Source organism: Oppia nitens, unplaced genomic scaffold (assembly GCF_028296485.1).
Source record: "Oppia nitens isolate AA-2021 unplaced genomic scaffold, nextdenovo-longstitch-racon4-pilon3 scaffold3_pilon_pilon_pilon, whole genome shotgun sequence".
NCBI lineage: Eukaryota > Metazoa > Arthropoda > Arachnida > Sarcoptiformes > Oppiidae > Oppia > Oppia nitens.
This window is the reverse complement of record NW_026533221.1, coordinates 2,558,418-2,582,445: the sequence shown is the minus strand read 5'-3', so window position 1 is coordinate 2,582,445 and position 24,028 is coordinate 2,558,418. Positions and strand designations below refer to the sequence as shown.

Genomic DNA, 24,028 nt, shown 5'->3' with positions numbered 1-24,028 from the left:
AACATTGCAGAAGTTATGTTATGCAGTCAAGTCTACGGTCAGGTGTTTGGCTATTAGTGTCGTGTGTGTCGACTGTTGTCACTACTGGCGACCTCTGGAGGCGAACCCACTACACGTGGGTGTAGTGAACACACATTTACAGTCTGTATAGACAACAGAAAGTGTGCTTTTATTTCAGTCATTCATTCAATCATTTGATTTTCAAAGTCTTTTTCAATCAACAAAAAAGACTGATTCAATTGCCCCGCGCTTTGAACCCGACGGACATCCGACCACACATTCAACAATCATGTATCAAATGGGAGGAATGGGAGGCATGGGAGGCGCCCCTCAAATACTTGTGTTAGGTAAGTGTTTTTTGTCACTTTTTGTTTGTGTTTTTTTTTGCCGCTAATGGTTTTCGCCGTTTTGTTTTGAACCGTAGGCCAGAATATGAAACGCGAATTTGGCCGCAAAGTCCAATTGGAGAACATCCGGGCGGCCAAAGCCATTGCCGACGTTATCCGTACCTGTTTGGGACCGCGAGCTATGCTTAAGGTATTGTCAAAAAAAACACAAACACATCCACGCCTTATATGGCAATGGAAATGGCGAGCAAAGTACTGATCACTTCTCTTCTGTTGTTTTTCCTTTCCTCTACTGTCTTCAGATGTTAATGAATCCAATGGGCAGTATTGTGATGACCAACGACGGCAATGCCATACTGCGCGAGATAACCGTCAAACATCCGGCGGCCAAAACAATGATCGAAATTAGCCGCACTCAGGACGAAGAAGTTGGCGACGGAACCACTTCGGTAATCATATTGGCCGGCGAACTGTTGACAGTTGCCCAACCTTTTCTCGAACAAAACATTCATCCGACTGTCATCATCAGTGCCTACAGACAGGCCTTAGAAGATATACTGAATATTTTGAAGGAAACCGCGCGACCAATAAATATCAATAATGACAACGAAGTCGTCGACTTAATCAAGAGTTGTATCGGAACCAAGATTTTCGGCAAAATGTTGGTATCATTTGAATCCCATTTATATTATTAAACTCTTATGAATGTCTTTGAATGACAAAAAAATCTAAATATCTCTTTAAATTAGGGGTGAGTTTGCCTGCAATTTGGCACTGAATGCGGTCAAAACGGTTACCGTCGAAGAGAATGGTAAAAAAGAGATTGATATCAAAAGGTACGCCAAAGTGGAGAAAGTACCGGGAGGTATGATCGAAGAATCACGAGTTCTGACCGGTATTATGCTTAACAAGGATGTGGTCCACTCAAAGATGAGAAGGTAATTGAATTTTTAATATTGTTATCTAAAGAAAGATATCTTGAATTGTAATGAAAAATTTGGTTCTTCTGTTTGACAGACGTATTGAAAATCCAAGAATTTTGTTACTCGACAGCGGTTTGGAGTACAAGAAGGGCGAGAGTCAGGTATTGATTGTTCAAAAATATGATTTGATTAGTGTTTAAATGTTTAATAATAATTTTTTTATTGAATTGTTTTCTCGAAGACCGATATCGAGATATCCAAAGACCAAGATTTTAATCGTTTGCTTCAAATCGAAGAAGAATTCGTCCAAAAGATGTGTTCGGATATTATTAAGTTTAAACCCGATTTGGTTATCACCGAAAAAGGTGTTTCCGATTTGGCCCAACACTACTTAGTAAAGGCAGACATATCGGTGCTCAGGCGTGTGAAGAAAACCGAAAACAATCGCATTGCAAAGGCTACCGGAGCTACAATTGTTAACAGACCAGATGAGATCCGTGAGGAAGACATTGGACTACAGGCCGGTCTGTTTGAAGTCCAGAAGATTGGTGACGAGTAAGTCCTTTACACTCATTCTGTCCAACAATAATCTCAAATTACCGATATTTGTTATAATTTCCTCAAATCTATAGGTATTTTACTTTTATTGTCGACTGTAAGAACCCGAAGGCATGTACCATACTATTACGCGGCGCTTCCAAAGATATGTTGAACGAATTGGAACGCAATCTTCAGGACGCCATGTATGTCGCCCGCAATATCTATAAGGATCCGTTTATATTGACCGGTGGAGGTGCCGTTGAGATGGCAGTGGGAAAGATATTGAACGAAAAGGCCAAATCGATAACAGGCGTTCATCAGTGGCCATACAAAGCAATACCGAAAGCGTTGGAAGTGATTCCGCGAACACTGATACAAAACTGTGGCGGCGATACCATCCGAACGTTGACAGCTTTGCGGGCCAAACACGCGACCACTGCGGCTGACAACAAGTCGTGGGGTATCGATGGCGAAACTGGACAACTGAGTGATATCTCGCAGCTGGGCGTTTGGGAACCGCTTTCGGTTAAATCGCAGGTTTACAAGACAGCTGTCGAGGTCTGTATTGTTATTGTTGTTGTTATTAATCTTTCGAAAGACGTTTTTATCTAATATTTACTTATTTTTGCAAATAGACTGCTATTCTTCTGTTGCGAATCGATGACATTGTTTCGGGATCGAAGAAGGCGTCAGATTTGGAAAAAGAGAAACGTATGGATCAGGTGAAGACTGCTGAGCCAACCGAAGAGTCGACTAAAGACTGATTTGATTTATTTAATTTAATAATAATTTTTATTCACAATAATCTTGATTTTTGTTTCTTTATATCTTCTAATTAAATGTGTATTTTATAAACTATGACTACTTTTTTTTTGAATATGTATTAACATTTATACATGTATTTGTTGATCATTTGATTAATTAATTAAAAAATTATAAAATAAAGTAATGAAATTCAAAAATCCTATAAAATTAAAAAATAAATTCTGAGGTCCCACCGAGATTTGAACTCGGATCGCTGGATTCAGAGTCCAGAGTGCTAACCATTACACCATGGAACCACATGATACAACTAGCTTCTAGTTATCATATACTAACATATAGTTTAAAATATTCATTTTTATAGTATTACTTATAAAAGAATAATTGTAACTATAATTAATAAAACTATTTTTTTAAAATCAATTAATTCAATCAAATATAAAAATTATTAACTATGGTTTTGATTAATTAAAAAAAATCCAATAAAAATAATGTATTAGCTATAACTTTGTTTGTTGTGAAAGCAATTGATTAATATTTTCTAAAACTGTCTCAAATATGATATCCTTATCGAGACTTCCGTCCAAATATTCTACAATATATTCAAATTAATTATATCACAACAAAAAATTGAATTAATTACTCACAAAAAATGAAACTATTGTAAAACTTACCAATTGGTACATCATTTTGACAATCATTCATTAGGTGTCTGTTTTTCAAATACATTGGCCAAACCCACGACTCAAAATAGCCGTTAGGATCGGGCGGTAAATATGCTCTTTCAGTACGTCTCCTAAGGCACTCATCCTTATCTATGGTTATAAAAAATTTCTTGTAAAAGACATCGGAAATAGGTCTTCACCAGAAAAAAGCCAAAACAAAATATAATAAATAATAAAAAAATATGTGTTTAATTTGTGGAGAAAAAATAAATAAATTATAAGTTCAATACTTATAATTAAATATAAGAAATCCGTCGACAATCAAAAGCGCCGGATAGTCAGATGATTTGGGCGGCTCTTTGGCAATAATATCGTTGATCGCATTGGTCATCGCCTGCCAGTCCATACTGGCCATACTCTCCCAATTCTGGTGTCTCACTCCGGGACTCACGTCAACCCATTCGTGATTGGGATCCTCTTCAAGCTAATCGGCGGTCAAATTAATTCAATAACAAAAAAAATTGTTAACAAATAAAATTTGCATAATTTCGATAAAAAGTGCATACCCTAAAATATTGATCCTGGTCCATTGTTACACAATCAGTAAAATGTTGGGCCAATCGTTGTGTCAAAGTTGTCTTTCCGCCGCAGGTCACACTTATTTTTTGATACCATGTTTTTTTTATTTATAATTATCATTAATTTTTTTAATATATTTAAAAATTTTATTTAAAATTATAGTTAAGTTTTATGCACTTAGCATACAGATAGTCTCTATACAAAGTACATACCCAGATATGCCAATAATCATCCATTTAGATGACATTTTGATTATAAATATTTTTGTTTTTTTTTTAATGTAAAAGATACAGTATTTTCATATGCAGTAAATAAATAATATAAACATTTTAATTGATGTAAAATTAGATTATATTTTCATTTATAAATATTTAGCTAAAAAACAGGTTTTTATATCGATTATAAATAATTAATATACAATACTATACTATATATTTAATACAAATGTGAATCAATACAAAAAGTGCATGCCTTCAATTTTGTATACATAGTATTCATATTAATTACAGAATTTTATCATTATATTATATAAACAATTATGAAATGATTTTATAAATTATATATTTCAAACATATTAAGTTTTATTATATGAGATTTTTTTTTATATATATTTAAGTTTTATTTATAATTTATAGTATAATAAAAATTTATATATTATTAATACAGTTATATTATGGAAAGTACACATTATGTACTTTATATGCTGTATAATAAATTTATACTAGATATTATTTTTATATTTCAATTTATTATATATTTAATTAAAAAAATATTCAAATAAATAACAAATGCAATAAAGGAAATTGAAATTAATTTTAATATAATATCCAAAAATTGCTTGCTAAAATTGTAACATAAAAAATATTTAATGTATTGTAGTATACAATTTGTATGGTTTTAATTAATTTAATATTTGATTAATTGAATTAATTAATTATTTCAATATCCTTATTGACACAAACATATGAATAATCAATAAATCAATTTTTTTTTGATTAAATTAAACTCTAATAAATACTATATAAATAAAGTTTATTTAATAAACAATTAAAAACAGCTAATCATAATCTTATGATTCATAACTTAAATACATTATTCATATACAATACACAATAAGAGTCAATAAATTTATAATTATTATTAATATTATGAATAATAGTCATGTATTCACACATTTAGAAAAAAAAGTTTACCCCATGCATTGTAATACCTGAAACTGCAAATACATAACTAAATTAGTAATTAATATTTAAAAAAAAATTGTTGAAATATATTATATAACTGTATTGTTAGCTAATTGTTTTGCAATCATTTAATATAAATATATGATATAATTATAATGATTATTAAAATTATTAACTAAAAAAAACAACAAAGTTTATCATAAGTTAAATATAAGAAAAAAGATATCAATACTTAAGACTTGAAAAAAAGTTTTTACTTTAAAAGAGAAGAGTTTTTTCCAACTAAGAGAAGAGTAAACAACAGAAGAAAGAGAGGAGTTTTTGTCAGATGTATTGCCAAAAGCCATATAAATGAATGAATGAATGAATCGATAGCTTTGTTTCAGCCAATAGTCAATAGATTTGAAATCTATTTATAAGTTTATTATATATCAAAATCAATAAATCTAAACATTTCTATATATCTGATTTGTGAAGACTAACTAACACAACAACCAAACCAAACAAATCGCTAAACAGTTTGCTAAAGTCAATCAAAGATGAAAGTTGTGTCGGCTTTGTTACTATTGTCAGTTCTATGTCTGAATTATGGCCAAACAGTAGTGGCCGCCGCTGCCGATGAAAGTAATGGCCATTACTTGCACAGAATACCACTCCATAAGATACCGTCAGTTCGGCGACAGTTACATGAAGTGGAAACTTCGGTCAAATATGCTCTACCGTTGCATCACCTGAAACACTATCGATCAGGTTTGCAGCCGATTCCCGAACCGTTGTCAAACTACTTGGATGCCCAGTACTATGGAGTCATATCGCTGGGAACTCCCCCGCAATCATTCAAAGTATTAATTTGTCAAAACTATAACAATTGAAAATAATTGGTAAGTAATTCATTGATTATTCTTATGAATAGGTAGTCTTCGACACCGGCAGCTCTAACCTATGGATACCATCGAAGACATGCAAATGGACAGACATTGCCTGTTTGTTGCACAACAAGTATGACTCGATAAAGTCTTCGACATATAAGGCCAACGGAACCGATCTGGAGATCCGATACGGATCGGGTAGTATGAAAGGATTTCTGAGCACCGATCTGCTAGCTATCGGTACGGCCAAGATTACCGACCAGACATTCGGTGAGGCAACCTCTGAGCCGGGCATTGCATTTGTGGCCGCAAGGTTTGACGGAATTCTTGGTCTGGGATTCGACACAATATCGGTGGACGGCGTGACCACTGTCTTCAACAATATGATCAAACAAGGAATTGTTTCGACGCCAGTGTTTTCGTTTTACTTGAACCGGGACACCACTACTGGGCCGGGCGGTGAAATTATATTCGGCGGATCAGATCCCGATCACTATAAGGGCAATTTTACCTATGTTTCGGTCCAGAAGCCCGGTTATTGGCAATTCACAATGGATAGTGTTGGTGTTGGTAGTGGACAGGTAGCCGCCGCCGCTGGCGATCAATTCTGTAAGGATGGCTGCCAAGCGATCGCCGATACGGGAACTTCGCTGATTGCCGGTCCGTCCGACGAAATCAAAGAACTAAACCGACAAATTGGTGCCACACCTATAGCTATGGGCCAGTATTTGGTCAAATGTGACGATATCGACAAAATGCCTGAAATATCGTTTGTCATCGGCGGCAAAGTATTCAAACTGACTGCCGCCCAATACGTGCTCAAAGTAACACAATTTGGCAAAACAATGTGTATATCCGGCTTCATAGGACTGGACGTACCGAAACCAATGGGTCCGCTCTGGATTCTGGGCGACGTCTTTATTGGTCCCTATTATACTGAATTTGATTACGGAAACAAAAGAGTGGGTTTCGCCGAAACTGTCTAAACATATCTTTTTCGCTAAAAATAATTTAATTGATTTAAACGGTTCCTATAAATACTGTGTCTATAAACTATGGTATGTTTTATATATATACTGTATATTATTAACTATAATGTGATTTAAAATAATTAAATATTTTTCCAACATATATAAAATGTTAGAGACAGTTAAATAATTGCATTCAAAAATTTTCTATATAATAATAATTATTGTCAACTAATTTTGTTTTTTTTAATATAAAAATCTATTATAACTTATAGATATATCTTATTATAGCGTATGACAAATCAATGACTTTATTTTTGATGAAATTATCAGTCGATTTAATGTTTATTTTTTAATTAGATTATGTGATTAGATGTCATAAATATTTTTTTCAATTTACTATTAAAGACTGTTAGCAACAAAAATACAGTACCAAAATGACATCACAATTAAACCAGTTTAATAAATATTTTAAATGCAATTTATATAACAGTCATTTAAAGTACTACTAGTAGTAGTTATTTTCATAAAAATATAACTTAAAAATTTTTGAAATAAGTCACAATTTTTTAAAAATGTATTTTGTTATAATTTAATGGTTATATCTTTAATGAAATATATTTATACTGTATAATTGGTTTAAATAAATGATTGATAAATTAAATAATAATTTTTAAAATAACAATTGACAAAAACACTAATCTATTTATAATAATAGTATAAATCAAATCCCTATAAGTAGTAATCAATGGTAACTAAAGAGTTATCCATTGGAATGTGATTTACGAATTAAATATTAGAAAAAAAACAATTAATTTTTAGTTTGTTTTTCAATGAAAAAGATGATGAGATTATATAAAAACAGATTCATTTCAGAAGACAAATCCGCACACAATTTATGTCATAATTTGGTTTGTTTTTTAATTTGAGATAATTATTATATATATAAATGATTATTGAGATGACATATTTTTGTTTGTTTTGTTGTTAAGACCACAAATTGTGCCAACAATGCGGTCAAAAACATACAGTAAATAATAATAATAACATATGATTTATGGGTATATATTGATTGAAAATTAAGAAATACTACAATTTTAAAAAAGAGGCGACACATCATCAAAGAAATATTATATAATCAGATTGATATCATCGGATCAGTTGTGCGCATCCAAAACCAAGAGAGAACTAAACTCCTGTTCAAACTCTTCTGTATGGATGATAACTCTGTGCCTGTGATGAAGCTCTGGTATAGGGAGCAGCGTTAGCGCTGGCATTGGCACTATAGGTGTTTGCTGATGCCGATGCGTCTCCCTGTCCTTGCAGTGCATAGTTGGTATAATTAGGTGCACTGGCATAACTGCCAACTCTTGCCGGCCCATAACTGGAAGCTTCCTGTTGATATGTGCCGATGGCTGTGCCTAAGTCGAGTAGTTTTTAGTGCCAAATAAATACTATATATTTTACGAATTAACAAAAAACGAATTTGGAATCAAATTAACTTTATTACTAACCGCTCGCTTGTGGTGCAGCGGCGCCGGCATTTGCAGCGACTACTTGTGCGCCACCGGGAGTTACAGTAGCGCCAGCGGCTTGCATGTATGTACCGACGGCCGAGTTGGCGGCCGCTTGACCAGCAATCGCTGCTTGTGCTACTGGTGTTTGGGTGGCATTGGCAGCGCCTTGTCCCGCTGCCGCCGCTTGGCCATAGCCAGGATAAGTGGTATTGTATGGTCCTAATGGATAATTAAATGTTGATTTAATTAGTATAACATTACAATTGATTTAATTCAATTAAATAAACATAAGTTAATCAAAAATCAAATAATATTGGCCCTGTTTGACGCCTTAATTTGAGGTAAAAAATCATTTCAAACTAAGGTAACACAAAGGCCAGTTATGATTACGGCAATACTATTTAATTTAAAATACACTAACCATATCCGTATCCCTGCCAACCTGGCGGCGGGTATCCATAACCTGTCCACTGTTGATAATTCGGATAGTTTTGCGGTTGTGTCCAACCATTGCCGGCAGCATAGGCACCGGTTTGTTGACTGGAATTCCAAGCAGGAGTATAGCCGGCGGGAAGAATTCCGTTCGGCATTCCAGGTATCGGTGCTCCGGCCGCAGTGGGCGGCGGTGGCTGACCAGGTGGGGGTGGAACGTGCATCGGCGGTCCACCTTGTGGTCCCCACATTGGATTCCATGGTGGCATAGCTCCGGCCATCGGGTGGCCACCGCCGTGCTGTTGCATCGGTGAATTGCCCATATGGTTCTTCATTGAATTGCCACTTGACTTATCTCTGGGTTCGGCTCTTTTGACTTCAACCTAATTATATTTTAATTAAATTATTATTAGATTTAATATTAAAAAAATGTTATTTGAAATAAAATGAAAATAAGAAATAACTAAATTAATAATAATAATAAAATAATATTTAGATCGCAGACAATAACCTTAAACCTCTCTCTCATGCGAAGTCTTTAAACAACAACTTATAACTAATTAATTGTGAAAAATAACTATTAATTATAAGTATAAAAATATATGATAGCTTAAAAAATTGTTAATAATATTGATAATAAATTAATAAAAAATAAATATTATAATAATATATAATTAAATATATATTAACTAATTTTATATTATTAAACTAATATTAGAAATATATATAAAAAATTTAATTTTAACAAATATCTTAATATTAGACAACACTTAAACAAAATGAGCGCATAATATAAATATATTATATATTGATAACAATATTTTAGTGAACAGTGCGATCATAGTCGCAGACAAGGCATGAGAGTGAGGTCACGGGTGTTGTGGTCATCAATTGATGAATTGATTGATGACTGACTGAGAGGACTGTTATATGTTTGTTAACCTGTTTGCCACCGATGCTGACAAAATGTTCCTTGACCACTTTGTCAATGGTATCTTCTGAATCAAAGGACAAGAATCCAAAGCCTAACCACAACAACAACAAATGCATTCAAATTCCAGTTTTTAAATTAACGATAATTTTTTAAAACTCAATTGTTTTATGCGAGGATTGTATTGCATTAATTGACTTATGTTTTTACTAAACATATACTAATCAGTATTATTCACTTAATTATTATTAATTATACGATATTATTAACGATAATTTTAATATTAATAAATATTATAATTAATTAAAGTTATTATTAGAAGATCACTATATTATAATAAATACTATATATAAATATATAATGTAAGATTTATAGGATTGCAATTAATTAAAAACCTAAAATATAAAATATAATAATATATTAATTAAAAACAATTGCATTAAAATTATATGAATAATAATATATTGTTATATAAATACTTACACTTAAATTAATGATTACTTTTAAGCAATTTTAAAAGCATAAACGTATTACATAAATAATACTAAATTAAATCTAGATTTAATTACTTAATAATGATAAATAAGTTAATTAAATTTCAAAATATTACTTAAAATTAATTAATATATATATAAAACATAAGTCCTGTTAATTCAATTAAATACCTCTAATGAATACAAAGTTGTTGTTCATTACCTCGTGTTTTCTTTTTCTCCTAAAAAAAAATATAAATGTTATATTACTTAACGTAAAAACAATTTTAAAAAATTAATCGCATACCTGATCATACATAATAACCACTTCGATAACCTATTGTTTAATTTAAAAAAAAAAAAATAAAATGATTAAACAATTATCAGTAATAATATTAAATTAAATTTTAAATACTTTTCCAAATTTTGAGAAATAATCTCTGAGTACTGTTTCGTTAACATTGGGTGGAAGTCCTCCGAGAAATACTTTCGGAAAGTTTCCCACTTTTGCATCTCGTTTGCCCTTTTGTGCGGTCTTTGGATTGCATTCTTTGGGATCAATCTAATTGATTGGTCGAACAAAATACATTAAAATAGTTATCATTATTAAAGCTATTTAATAAATCGGTATTAATTCAATTCGTACTGTTCGGCCATCGAGCGCATGCGGGCCACTGGCCATCACTATTTGTACGCACGACGGATCCTTAAACGTTACGAAACCGAAACCACGGGAACGGCCCGTCTCGGCATTCTTCATGACCACACAGTCGCTTACTTCGCCGTAACGACAGAAATATTCTGTCAGTTTTTCTGTAAACAAACAAAAATTATAATCAAATTGATTAGGTCTTAGGTTTTTTGGGATCAATTATGACTTACCGATTGTCGTCTCCCAACTGAGACCACCGATAAATAGTTTACTATAATAAGACATATTTTATTTATATTAATTAAATTCAATACAATATAGTTGTTTGGTATGACTAGAGATAATAATGATGGGATCAATTGCGGTGATGATAGCTATTAAGTAAATGGCCGCTAATAATGTTGGGTACAACACGTGTAGTGTTGACCGACACTATACTATATAACTATACAATGACTGACTAATACCTATACCTATACACACACATACACTCTCGTGACATATGACATGCCTTTCCCTTTCAACTCTGTTATAATGTATGACTAAGAGGACAGTCATATACTTTAATGGCATAACTAAAGCCCACATTTTTAGCCGGACATACCGTTCCCCTACTTTTAACTGTTCATCAATACATGCATTCAATGGGCGGCTATTAATAAAACAATACAAACCCGGGCTCATCGTTAACATCTAAAGTCATGGCTATTATTAATGATCGTCACTAATATATATATATATATATATATTTGATTCACAATTTTAAACAAACAGTTAAAAACTAATAATTTAAATAAAAAATTAAATAAAAATATAATTGAATTAAAAATAAATTGTTTTTTTGTTTTTTATGGTTTAGTTTTATCGATAAATATTTTTTCAGTAAATATATTAGCGTTTCATTCATTGACTCAATTGTGGAGACATTTTGCTCATTGAATATATTAATAGCAATGGATGTCATAGTGTTTTAGATAGTAGTAGTAGTAGTAGAGGTCAACACGTGTGTTGTTGAGAGAGAGAGAATATGTCGGGACCCGTGGAAAGAGCGCGCGCGCTATCGTGCCGTACATTCACGAGCGCATTGGTCAACACGTGTTGGATATGACGACAATTGTTTTTTGTTTGTTTTAATATTTTTTAATTGAATTAAAAATATAATACGCTTTTTAAATTATAGTTAGTTTTTTTTCAATTTTTTTTTAAATGGACACTATTTTTTTGACAAATACGTTAGCATCTCTACATAGCATACAAGTCATTTGCATAAATAGACTAGTGTTGTGTTGACAATATATACAGTATATATATATATATATTATATACTACTACTGTATAGTTTTATTTTAAAAAATAAAAGAAAAGTGTGCTTGTGCAAATTATTAATTATATACATATTTTTAATTTTTGTTTTTTTAAAAAAAACGTTTGGTCACTATTTTATTATTTTAAGTAAGTTAACTATTTATTTATTTTTAACATCTAATTATATTATTTGTTTAATGACAGCGATAATTAATTTTTCATATATTTTAAATATATAAGTATATAAAAGTATATAAAATATTTTTTTAAATAGGTAAATTTATATATATATACTGTATTTATATTTTTAAAAAAATTATTATTATATTTTATGTAAAATTATTATTTAAAAAAATAATAATAATTTTATTAAATTATTATTTATACAAAGTCATAGCAATAGAGTAATATAAATATATAAGAAAATAAATTAAAATAAATTATTGACACTTGAAATATAATTATAATCATTACACAGCATCTATAAATTAAACTAAAAAAATTGAGCCAGTCAGTTTTTACACGTTAATCTTAATGATACACAATAATAATAGTTGTTTTTTAAAAAAATAAAAATCTAAAAATTGAACATGTACATTTATTTTTTTAATGATAACTTTTACCCCTTGCAGTACTACTACTATTACTACTACTACTACTACTACTACTACTACTACTACTACCACTACTATCGTATCGAAACTTTTAACACAGTATTGCGTAATTCTGTTAATGCCATTGAATATGTGTTTTCCAATATTTTTATGTTAGAATTTCAATACAACACTAGTTTAGTAATATATATAACTGTATTTTAATAGATAGTCTCTGTATTAATGCGAGTAAATAATTAATGATGTGATCGATGACTTCAATATACACTTTAATACATACTATTTGATTGCAAAATGTTTTACTAAAAAAAATAAATATATTTATTATTTAGAAAATACTAAACAATTTGTTTTACAATTTATTTTAAAAAAAAATGTTTTTATTATAATTTGTAATGAATTAGTAAAACACTACAAATGCCTTCCAATTGTTATTATTATTATTATTTTGTTTGTGTTTATAATAATTATAATTATTAGCCAATAATTGATTGATTGTTGTTATCGTTGAATGTGAAGAAACCATTTGGCAATGTCTTCAGTGAGTATCAGATATATCTTTGATTTGATTTTCTATCATTTGATTGATTGTCTGAAATATTAATACTTTTTTATACGTCTGTCTATTCTTATTCTTCTTCCTCCTCTTCATCAATGTTTTCTGTCATTTATCCGACCGATTGATTTGTTTGTGTCCAACCCGTGTTTGACGATTAACCATCTCTGCAGCGATCGTCTCAGTACGTGGAAGTGCAGCTCGAGATCGGACACAGAGCCACACCTAAGACAGTAGTCGCCGAAGAAGATGGACACACACATGACTGGTCTGTCTCTCTCTCAATGTCTTGTTTGACATATTGTCATCCATTTTGATTTCCAATTGTATTTGTCTAATGATAATAAACAACAACAGGACAGTCTTCGTGAGGGGACCGGAGAAGAGCAGTATCGAGCACTTCGTCGAGAAAGTCATCTTCTATTTGCACGAATCGTTCCCAAAGCCGAAGAGAGGTTTGTTATTATTATTATTATTATTATTATTATAACCACACTTTTATAGACAACTAATTGATGTATTATTGAACACCAAAAACCCTATTCACTCACTCACTCTGTCTTTCACTCTTGTCTTCAGTGGTTAAAGAGCCGCCTTATCAGGTGTCAGAGTCTGGATACGCGGGCTTTGAGTTGCCCGTCGAAGTGTACTTCAAAAACAAAGAGGAACCGAAAAAGATTGCCTTCGACTACGATCTATACCTCCGTTTGGACGACTCGGTCAGTCACAGTCGTCGGGAGAAACTGACGTTTCAGAATCCCAGCAATGATTTTAAGAAAAAGCTGCTAAAAGCCGGCGGAGTAAGCAATTGATTGATTTTTTTTATTGTTGTTGTTTTCCTAATTAACCATTGATTTTATTATTATTTAACTAAATAAGTATTAGCCATCGATAAGATAATTTTAATGCTAAATATTAGCCAATATATTGGTTATAATTTAACAATAACATTAATACAAACGTGTTGTTAAATTTTTTTACAATTATAATTACTATCCCGAATACAGTATATGTTTAGTAATTAAAGATTGAAATCAACAAAAAGTTGAACCAATTATTTAATATATATATAAATCGCCCTAATATTAAATTACGATATTGTTTTATATATTTGAATTATATATATATATATACAGTATAATACAACTTGTTATGCAAATATGTTTTTCTCAAAAAATATATTTATTATTATTATTATTTTGTGACTACGAGAGAGAAAAGGAAATTTTACAATTTTCTTGTTTCCAGACATTTCAATGTATTTTTTAATCAGTAAATCATAAATTAAAAGTGTTTTTTATTTTAATATTTTTTTTAAATATTTTATTTTTCTATTAATTTTTACATTGAATACGTTTTTCTGAGACTGATATGAGAGTTATTATATGTTTAATAGCATTGGATTAATTGCAAAACAGGCCATAAAGTGATATAAAAGGAGAGCACCTGCTATTGGCTCTATCAGAGTCATTATAGATTAGTCTCTCTCTTGCTCTCTCTCTTTCTCTCTTTCTTTCTCTCTATTGCTCTCTTATGAAATAACTTGTGTCCCATTAAATTGTATGACTTTTTTAGTAATTTTTTTTATATATATGATATATATATTGAATTATAATTTAGTGAGATTTTCATTCAGTATTGAAGCAAATTATATTACTAAACAGTATTATATAAAATAATTTATATATCTTTTTTTACTAAGTGTCTCAACAAAAGTAATCTTAGTTTTTATTTCAAATAGTAATTGAATTGTTGGTTATATATATATATTGTGTGTATATGTGTTTTTGTCTGTGTATATAATATACTATATATGTTGTGTGATATTTTAGTACAAACTAAGTATAGATATTTGTATAGTTTGTTAATGAATTTATTATATTGATGTTATGCTCTATTATGTCAATGGCTGTTATACATCAAAATATCAGGTATATTAAAAAAATTTGATCATTAAAATAAAATATGTTAATATTTATTTATGTAGATATTTTTTAATAAGAGTAATTATTTAAATATATTTGAAATAACATTTATAAAAATTACAATAGAAATTTTATACAACGTTGTTATAGTTTTGCCAAAAATTAAAACGTTAATGTCCTTAATTATAAATATATATATATTTTTTTAAATAATAAATTTAATATAATATTAAAAATCTGTTAACTATATTTAATGGGTTCATCAGTATAATTGAAATATTTTAGTAATAATATATATATATATATATTTTAGCAACAATTCAGATGAAATATTTGCTCAGCCAGTGGTGTTTGTATAACATATGTTATATAAACAGCGATACTAGCGATGAAAGTGTATCTAAAAAAGTGATTTTTTCAATTTTGGCTGTAAATGTGTTTTAACTAAAATAAAACTATAATAATATTAAAAGTTTTTTTTATAAAATTCAATTAATTTATTGTTGCCAATATATAATTTATATAGATATACGCTAATATTTAATGTATAGGTCAGTAAATAGTGTTAAATTAAAGCAGCCATAAAATGTGATACACAAAACCCCTTAGTGATAATGTTATGCTTTTTTGTGTAAAAGAGATCATCAACTTTATGCATATCTATGTCGAGACAAATGCTTAGTTACATAATTGGTTTGAATATATATTTTGTTGATTTTGCAAAAAAAAAATTATAGAATAAATGTATTCACTGACAAACACTGGCTATCATTTTTGGCCCTCAATTGTAATTTTCATGAAATTATTATTATTATTATTATTACTGATATTTAAGAATTGAAATGAATTGTTTGAAGTTTGATTTTATTGAAACAAATAATTAATATTAAAATGAAAATTGTTTCAACAAAAGTTTGTGCGATAAACTTGAAAATAAAATAATTCATATCAACTCTTAAAAAGTATTAAAGATTATGTTACCATTGTTTTGCAATAATTTGCGAAAATAAAAACACTTAGAAATATATTTGATAAATACTTGTAAAAAATATAAGATTAACTATAATATTATTTTTTTTTCTATTGTTTGAATATTGATATCTTAGGTCACCAATGAAACGAGCGGTCCATCAGTCAAGACATCCTCGCATTCAGACGACAAACATCTACAACAACAGACTTCATCTAAAGATACCACAAATACTAATAACAATACTAATACAACAACAACTACTACTACTAATAATAGTAATAATAATAGCAAACATAAGGGCAGTCTAGCGACCAGTGACGGCAAAAAGTCCAAAACGTTGGGTGTTATCCCATCGAAAGACAAATCATTGATTAAATCACAAAACGCGACAACGATTACACAGCCAACGAATCCGCCGCCGGTTGCCGACAAACAAATCAAACCGCCTAATAAACAGTTTACCGACTTATTTGGATCACCCATTCAAGCCAGACCCGATTCAATTGCCAAAAGCAAAGTAAGTATTATTATTATTATTTAAATTAAATTTAATTATATTTGATATTATATTTGATATTATATTTTAGGACAATTTATCAAAAACAAAATCAACAGAAATTGCTTCCAAGAGCTTAAAGAATAGCGAATCTTCTAAATCTTCACACAAAAAATCTGAAAAGATTTCTTCACAATCGTTATCACCAAATCATAAATCAATTGACATTATTAAGTCATCGAAAGAGTTAACGACAAAAGATAAGAAGGACAAGAAAGAGCCGAAAGACTCGAAGACGACGACTAAAGAGAGTATAAAATCGAAACGAGACGACGATTCGATATCGATTAGTAGTAGTAAGTCGAAGAAGAATCGTTTGTTATCACCGAAAGCCTATGAGCCGAGCGATAAAAAATCCGATAAGAAATCATCGGAATCCAAGTCAACAAAAAAGCGACGGAACAGTACGTCTTCTAATTCGTCGTCATTAACCGCCAGCAGTTATGGCGGCGGAGGAACAGGAATTGAATCCAAGTCACACACAAAAGATCCACAAAAGTCGTCGAACTCTAATAATAAAGACAAAGATATTAAAAAGGATAGCAAAAGACAGAAAGTTTTATCAAAAGATAGCAATACATCGAGTGGACGAAAGAAAGAGAGTTCGACGTCAACTAAAATCAGTTTCAGTGATAATAATACTAACACAACGATTGAGATTAAATCAATTAAAAAAGAGAAAACATGGGACAAATCGCGGAGTAAAGAATTTAAATCAGCTAAAGACAAGCCAACAGTCATTAGCAGCAACAACAACAACATTAGTACTAACAATACCAGTGCCGGCTCTTTACTCAATTCCAGTAAATCCAAGATTAAGTCCGAACCAAATAGCATTAAGTCTTCCAAAGTTAATGGAAATAAATACACGAAAGCATCGAAAGACAAGTACGGATCCTATAATAATAATATTAATAATAGGGAAAGGAGTTCTAGTCCATCATCGTCATCGTTGAAATCACCGATCAATGAAAGAGACAATCAGAGGACAGCTGCTTTTGAATCGAACGATTCCATGTCTCCCCCGTCTAGTGATAATACCTCGCCAATTGGTATTATACCGATTCGACCAAATCGTAAACCTGAGTCCAACCACAACAATAGGTTATTATCGTTAAACTCATTGGATTCCAGTGACGACGATGCGATCACAAAGTCGTTAAACACATCAACAACAACATCGAAGTCATCGAAACCCTATACGAACAGTAAAAATGAATCCAAAGAGTTTGATAAAACAACAAATTCAAACAAACGATTAGAAACAACGACACAACAACAACAACAACAACATAATTCACAGCTGCAGTCATCACTGAAACGGAAAAAATCTGAATTTCAATCTAAAGAACAACAACAGCCTAACAAACGATTATTGGACAACAATTTGTCGTCGATAGCTAAAAGTGATCGATTGTTGACCACCGTTGCCTTGTCGTCGCCCGATTACGACGATTCGGTTCGATTAAACGATTTAATGGACGTTCAGAAACGTATTAATGAATCGACAAACAGTGATCTCTTGCAAAAGATTGTCGACATTATTGAAGAGTCGGGCAGTTTCTCATTAACCGATTCGACGTTTGACTTTGATTTGATGCGTTTGGATGACAAAACTGTCCGTAAATTGAAGTCATATTTAGGTTGAATAAGTGATGGACACAACTAACTAACAAAAAATAAATGGTATGCATTCGCTTCCATATGCAATACATGTGTGATATATATATGATATTTAATGTAAAAAACAAAATCCAATAGTGAGTGGAAAGTTGTTTTTTTTGTTGGGAAAACTACTGTACAAATCAAATGAAGTCTTGAAACTGTTTATTGGATTTTCTATTAGACTAAATCCGGACAATTGATGTAAAGTTTTTGTTGTTGTTTTTTTTAGGATCAATTGGTTATAATTATTATTATAAAAGAATGTGTAAATTTCATAAATTAATTTAAAAATTTAGGGCCAAATGTTATTTAATTATTATTTTTTTAGGACAATTGATGAGTTAAATAATATTAATAGTTATTTGATATTATTCATGCAATGCTTATAATTAGTTTAATTTTTAATAATAATGAACTTACGGTAGACTTAAAAAGTGCAAACGATCTCCAATTGTATATTATATATATATATATATATTTAAATTCAAATATTTTTATCATATATTTTGGTCTTAATTTTTATGAAATCTATAAAATACTTTAATATATATATTTATATATTACGGTAATATTAAATTAAATACTGTAAATTTATAAACATTGACAATGCATGAGAAAATGATAACTATTTTAAATTTATATTTATATTATTATATATTTAATTTAAAATCATTTTAATAACAAATTATAAATTGTATATAATATATATATATATTGTGAATATGTAATGAAATATAAGGAACATTCCATATATTACTGTATATTCATTCAAATAACTTATTTATATTATCAGATAAAAAAAATTCATATTATATTCAAACAAACAAAAATGACTTATATTTATAACATTATATATAAATATTAAAGATTTTGCTATATTTTAAAAATAGACACATTTTTAAAAAAGAGAAATATATATTATTTATATAATCGTTTTAACCGATTGTATAAAATTGATGTAAAGTTTTTCTTTTTGTTGTTTTGTTTTAAATCAAAAAACTACTTCAAATAAAATGCTGTAAATAATAATAATAATAAAAACAAAAGCTATTTATACAAATATATAATTGTTTTTAAAAGTTAATTAATTAATTTATTTATAACTAATTACTATATAATTCAATGATAACTGTGTTGTATTGTAATGACTGTTGAGATTCAGTCAAAACCTGTCAATTATTTAAGCGCCGGTCGCGGCCGTCGTTTTGCTGGCAAACCGTTTGATGGCCTCATTGACAATCTCAAGGGTAACACCAGTCTGACGATCGACTAGTATTGCGGTCACACCGAGCGGTCCGATGTCAGCAATGTTTCGTTGTTCGTCATCGAAGAACATCATCTGTTGGTAATCGGCGCCCGAATCGGTTTTCAAGCGTTCAAAATGTTTAAGTTTACGGCCGGGATATATTTGCCGATAGTTGACAAACTGATCCAATTGGAACAGATCTATGAGTGTGTGGGCGCCCAACGGGTATTCGGTACGCGAGGCCACACCAATTTGAATACCATCGGCAGTCAGTCGTCTCATAATATCGGGTACTTCGGAAAACGTACGCATCGGTTGCTGTTGTCGGTCAAAAACGTGTCCGTCTTTTCGATGATACGGCGGTATATAGCGAAAGCCGTCCACACCGAACGGCCACAATGTATGGTCCAAATCGAAGACAACGAGTCGCGGCAAACGCCGAATGACTGCTGAGGACATGTCTGACCGGTCGATGAGATTGATTCGATAGATGTGGTACACAAAGAACCGACGGTTTTGTTTTATTTTATTTTTGACCTCAAAATGATTTTATCGATAAAATAATATAAATATTTATGTTTTTTAAAATAAACTAATCATTAATTACGTCAAACGTATTGAATATATATTGCCATAGAAGTCAATGTCTAGAAGACAACGTAAATATTGACGTAATTTATAGGTAAATACATTGCAGACAACACAACGACAACAACAATATATTTATCAAAATATTACATATTTTTACAGTAATAGTGATGTTATAAGTCATATACGTTGTGACCACCGATTGGCGGATCAATTGATTGATTCGGTGATAATGTCGGCCAAAAAACATTCACTACCCGACTATCAGTTCGGCGAACTCATCGGTAAGGGAACCTACGGTACGGTCTATAAGGCGACCAAAAAGGTATGTCTTGTTTCACCGAAGTTGATGTCATTGTTGACCAGATTTTTCGATGATTTAACTTTTATTGACAATATATTTCATTCCGGTTGACGTCCATTGATGTCAAACAGTGTACTACAAGAACTTCTTCTGGAGGAGAAGTGGTGGCAATAAAGTGCGTCCAGAAGACGGGTCTATCGAAACAATCGATTGATAACATTGTCAACGAAATATCGATCACCAAACGAGTCCGTAGTCCGTTCATTGTCCAACTCTTGGACTTCAATTGGAACGACAACTATATCTATTTGATCTTCGAGTTCTGTAGTGGCGGCTGTTTGGCTCAACTGATCCGCCAGAATAGCAGATTTCCTGAGTCTATTGTTCGACATTTTTTGCAACAGATTACCGCCGCACTGAAGACATTGAGATCACATTCTGTGGCCCACATGGATCTCAAGCCACAAAACATACTCATATCGTCAAAGTTATCGGCAAATTGTTGGCGAAATGTTGTCCTAAAGATAGCCGACTTTGGGTTTGCCCAGTATTTGCGTAGCGAAGACTCGGCCACATCTATGAGGGGATCACCACTTTATATGGCACCGGAAATACTGTTGAAAAACAAATACGACGCCAATGTTGACCTCTGGTCAGTGGGTATTATACTATATGAATGTCTTGTCGGAAGAGCGCCGTTCAGTTCCGATACGTTCGAAGCGTTGGCCAAAAAGATTAAAAACACGGAACCAATTGAAATACCGAATAATTTCGATATTTCCGACAATTGTCGCGATCTATTGACAAGACTTTTGCAGCGAAATCCACGCAAACGAATCTCGTTTGACGAGTTCTTCGACCACTCGTTCATTGATTTAGAACACATGCCTTCACGAGAATCGTATAACAAAGGCGTCCAATTGATCAATGAAGCCGTCGATAGTGATCTGAAAAATGAGTTCAACGACTCGTTTAGACTCTATACCGAAGCCCTTCAATACTTGATTCCAGTATACAATTGGGGCGACGGAACCACTGTTTGGGATCAAAATGAACAACAAATTCTGAAGAAAAAACTAACAGAATATATGGAAAGAGCTGAACAATTGAAAGTCAAGTGTCGACTGATTACTGTCGACAATGAGATCCTGATGTCAATACACGAAGCGTACGAATTGATCGAAAAAGCAAACGAATCGATCAAAACAAAGAGTTATAAGAAAGCGTTTACTGATTATAATAAAGCCATTGAAATTGGTTTCGAAATATTACCAAAACTGAAGACTGACGATAAATTGATACTAAAAGAAGAGCTAAACAAATGGCTAACAAAAGCCGAACAATTGAAGAGCCGATCGACGGCGAAGAGCAGCTTCAAAAGGACCACAAGAAATAGCAATAAGAATAGAGACGCCGATTATAGTCAGGAGTCGATGGAAAATTCGTTCAATCAAATGGATTTGAATAGTGATAGTCTTTCATACAAGAACTTTGTTAAAAGGATGTCCTCCTCATCATCGAGAGGTGACATGACTTTGACGCCCACCTGTTATGTCCAATGATTGACTGCAATGTCACTAATAATAATTGAAGTGATAATGTATTTGTTTTTAGTGTAAATTTGTTTTATTATTTTTTTTTATTAAAAAAAATTAATTATTATTGTTTTAAATATTTATATTATGATATTAGTATACCATTTGTGATATACACCGCCTTTTTCATGTAAATTATAAATTGCAATCACTTTGAAAAAAACATCTTTTGTTTTGTTTTGCTTAATAACTATTAAATTTAATCATAATTATCAGTCATTTATTATAATTTTATTATATAATAATTATAATTAAATCAAATAAATTTGTGATTAAAATTATCTGTAAATAACTTTCAATTAAAATTTACTGCAATAAAACTTTTCAAACTAAAAATCTTCAACAAAAATACAGTAAAATTTTTATAAATAAATTCAATACAAAACTAGTGATATCTATAGACTAAATATTATATTATACAACAAATATTTGTATTGTAATTACAGGTATTAAATATCATATGATTGCATACTTTAAACATTGTTTTAACATAAAATAATACAAATAATAAAAATATATTTAGCGTTAAAAAACTTTATACATATTTTTTTTTTTTAATTACAAAAACTAGTTATTTCTAACCTATTGTTTCAATTGATATATCCTATCAGTCATTTGATCCATTTATAAAACTTTTTGTTTGTTTGTTTAACATATCATTTAATTCATTAATTAGACAAACATTGTCTAAACATGTCTTTGTCGTCGTCATCATCAGCGGTAAAACCGTTTGCAATGATAGCGGCCGTCTGTGCCAACAACGGTATCGGCATCGAAGGTCGTCTTCCGTGGCGACTCAAGAACGAGATGTCCTATTTTACACGTATTACTAGTACTGCAGCCGATGGCAAACAAAATGCCGTAATAATGGGCCGCAAGACCTGGGAGTCGATACCACCGAAATACAAACCGCTCGCCAATCGCCTGAATGTTGTCCTAAGCAAGTCGTTAACTGAGTTGCCTAAAGGAGCCCATCGTTTGATGGCCTCATTAAGCCAATCACTTCAAGTGCTATCCACTGATGAAACTATCGACAAAGTGTTTGTAATCGGAGGTCAAGTACTGTACGAAGAGGCCATCGATGTCGATGAGTGCCAATATATTTACTTAACGCGAATCGATAGCAACTACGAGTGCGACGCCTTCTTTCCAGAAGTGGATCTCAACTTATTTAAAGACATCACTCAAGAGGACAGTGCCGTACCTCAAGAGGTGCAACAAGAAAACGATATCACTTATCGTTATTATCTCTACCAAAGAGTTTGATCTGAAGAGTACAGAATAATTTCAGAAGTAATAAAACAACGAAAAAAAATTGAGAGAAAAAAAATTTGTCAAAACTTTTTTATCTTTCATTTTTGTTGTTGTTTTTTACATTAATGTCTCAATTTTTCAGTCAAAATGATGTCTCAATTGGTTTTATTTTTATATATCAATATATAAAAAGAAAAATTTATATATTTTTTTTATTTTTATAAAAATTTTTTTGTTGTCGCAAAAAACTTCAATTCAATCGTAAAAATAAATATATGTTTGTTTGTCGTCCAAATAAATAAAATAAAAAAAATTAAATATTTGATTTTTTACAATATATATATATAATGATTCACAATATGTATTGAAAAGTTTAGTTTTTATTGTATTATATATATATATATATATATATATAGAGTCAAAAAAAATGTAGTCGAAAAAAATTGGATAAATATATACCAGTTTATAGTGAATCTGTATTTATTTATTTTTTTGTTACATTATATTAATGTTAGAGACCTTTCAACACATTTTTTTTGATTGAAATTTTTTTATTATCTTTATTTTCATTTTGCACTCAAAAAACTTTCTCAATATATAAATAT

General features: G+C 30.7%; 8 protein-coding genes and 1 non-coding gene across 11 annotated transcripts; 5 read left to right on the top strand and 4 right to left on the bottom strand.

The window, feature by feature from the left end:
• The first annotated feature begins 90 nt into the window (after positions 1–90).
• On the top strand, positions 91–2,670 carry LOC128957651 (T-complex protein 1 subunit gamma-like). The gene is made up of 8 exons (XM_054303455.1): positions 91–347; positions 425–537; positions 650–1,008; positions 1,097–1,285; positions 1,365–1,431; positions 1,512–1,825; positions 1,903–2,368; positions 2,446–2,670. Exons 1-8 carry the CDS (start codon positions 290–292, stop codon positions 2,572–2,574), a joined length of 1,695 nt encoding a protein of 564 aa, XP_054159430.1. The 5' UTR covers positions 91–289; the 3' UTR covers positions 2,575–2,670.
• A 129-nt stretch (positions 2,671–2,799) lies between these two features.
• Trnaq-cug (transfer RNA glutamine (anticodon CUG)) lies at positions 2,800–2,871 on the bottom strand. The gene has a single exon. It is a non-coding gene; the product is annotated as a tRNA-Gln (tRNA).
• Positions 2,872–3,072: 201 nt separating this feature from the next.
• On the bottom strand, positions 3,073–4,084 carry LOC128957783 (nicotinamide riboside kinase 1-like). The gene is made up of 5 exons (XM_054303597.1): positions 4,029–4,084; positions 3,804–3,894; positions 3,528–3,721; positions 3,247–3,431; positions 3,073–3,164 (listed from the first exon to the last, which is right to left on the bottom strand). Exons 1-5 carry the CDS (start codon positions 4,061–4,063, stop codon positions 3,073–3,075), a joined length of 597 nt encoding a protein of 198 aa, XP_054159572.1. The 5' UTR covers positions 4,064–4,084.
• A 1,336-nt stretch (positions 4,085–5,420) lies between these two features.
• On the top strand, positions 5,421–7,504 carry LOC128957653 (lysosomal aspartic protease-like). The gene is made up of 2 exons (XM_054303458.1): positions 5,421–5,842; positions 5,914–7,504. Exons 1-2 carry the CDS (start codon positions 5,540–5,542, stop codon positions 6,853–6,855), a joined length of 1,245 nt encoding a protein of 414 aa, XP_054159433.1. The 5' UTR covers positions 5,421–5,539; the 3' UTR covers positions 6,856–7,504.
• A 267-nt stretch (positions 7,505–7,771) lies between these two features.
• Positions 7,772–11,590, bottom strand: LOC128958916 (heterogeneous nuclear ribonucleoprotein 27C-like). Of its 2 annotated transcripts, none has more exons than XM_054304877.1 (10): positions 11,517–11,590; positions 11,073–11,113; positions 10,837–11,003; positions 10,606–10,752; positions 10,498–10,527; positions 10,414–10,432; positions 9,729–9,811; positions 8,776–9,169; positions 8,352–8,573; positions 7,772–8,258 (listed from the first exon to the last, which is right to left on the bottom strand). In XM_054304877.1, exons 1-10 carry the CDS (start codon positions 11,543–11,545, stop codon positions 8,038–8,040), a joined length of 1,353 nt encoding a protein of 450 aa, XP_054160852.1. In that variant the 5' UTR covers positions 11,546–11,590; the 3' UTR covers positions 7,772–8,037. The 2 variants fall into 2 exon arrangements, with proteins under 2 accessions (XP_054160852.1, XP_054160853.1); XM_054304878.1 differs by having other exon boundaries at positions 8,228–8,291.
• A 1,547-nt stretch (positions 11,591–13,137) lies between these two features.
• On the top strand, positions 13,138–18,866 carry LOC128958992 (protein AF-9-like). 2 transcript variants are annotated; one of them, XM_054304961.1, is made up of 6 exons: positions 13,138–13,302; positions 13,491–13,585; positions 13,675–13,772; positions 13,897–14,117; positions 16,349–16,732; positions 16,803–18,866. In XM_054304961.1, the coding sequence occupies exons 1-6, from the start codon at positions 13,294–13,296 to the stop codon at positions 18,417–18,419; spliced, it is 2,424 nt and encodes an 807-aa protein (XP_054160936.1). In that variant the 5' UTR covers positions 13,138–13,293; the 3' UTR covers positions 18,420–18,866. The 2 variants fall into 2 exon arrangements, with proteins under 2 accessions (XP_054160936.1, XP_054160937.1); XM_054304962.1 differs by lacking the exons at positions 13,138–13,302; positions 13,491–13,585; positions 13,675–13,772; positions 13,897–14,117 and adding an exon at positions 15,185–15,248.
• Positions 18,867–19,572: 706 nt separating this feature from the next.
• On the bottom strand, positions 19,573–20,232 carry LOC128958455 (magnesium-dependent phosphatase 1-like). Its single transcript, XM_054304313.1, has one exon. It carries the CDS (start codon positions 20,139–20,141, stop codon positions 19,617–19,619), a length of 525 nt encoding a protein of 174 aa, XP_054160288.1. The 5' UTR covers positions 20,142–20,232; the 3' UTR covers positions 19,573–19,616.
• Positions 20,233–20,313: 81 nt separating this feature from the next.
• On the top strand, positions 20,314–22,244 carry LOC128957619 (serine/threonine-protein kinase ULK3-like). Its single transcript, XM_054303419.1, has 3 exons — positions 20,314–20,364; positions 20,433–20,595; positions 20,706–22,244. Exons 2-3 carry the CDS (start codon positions 20,503–20,505, stop codon positions 22,134–22,136), a joined length of 1,524 nt encoding a protein of 507 aa, XP_054159394.1. The 5' UTR covers positions 20,314–20,364; positions 20,433–20,502; the 3' UTR covers positions 22,137–22,244.
• A 521-nt stretch (positions 22,245–22,765) lies between these two features.
• Positions 22,766–23,473, top strand: LOC128957631 (dihydrofolate reductase-like). Its single transcript, XM_054303432.1, has one exon. The coding sequence runs from the start codon at positions 22,863–22,865 to the stop codon at positions 23,433–23,435; it is 573 nt and encodes a 190-aa protein (XP_054159407.1). The 5' UTR covers positions 22,766–22,862; the 3' UTR covers positions 23,436–23,473.
• Positions 23,474–24,028: the final 555 nt, after the last annotated feature.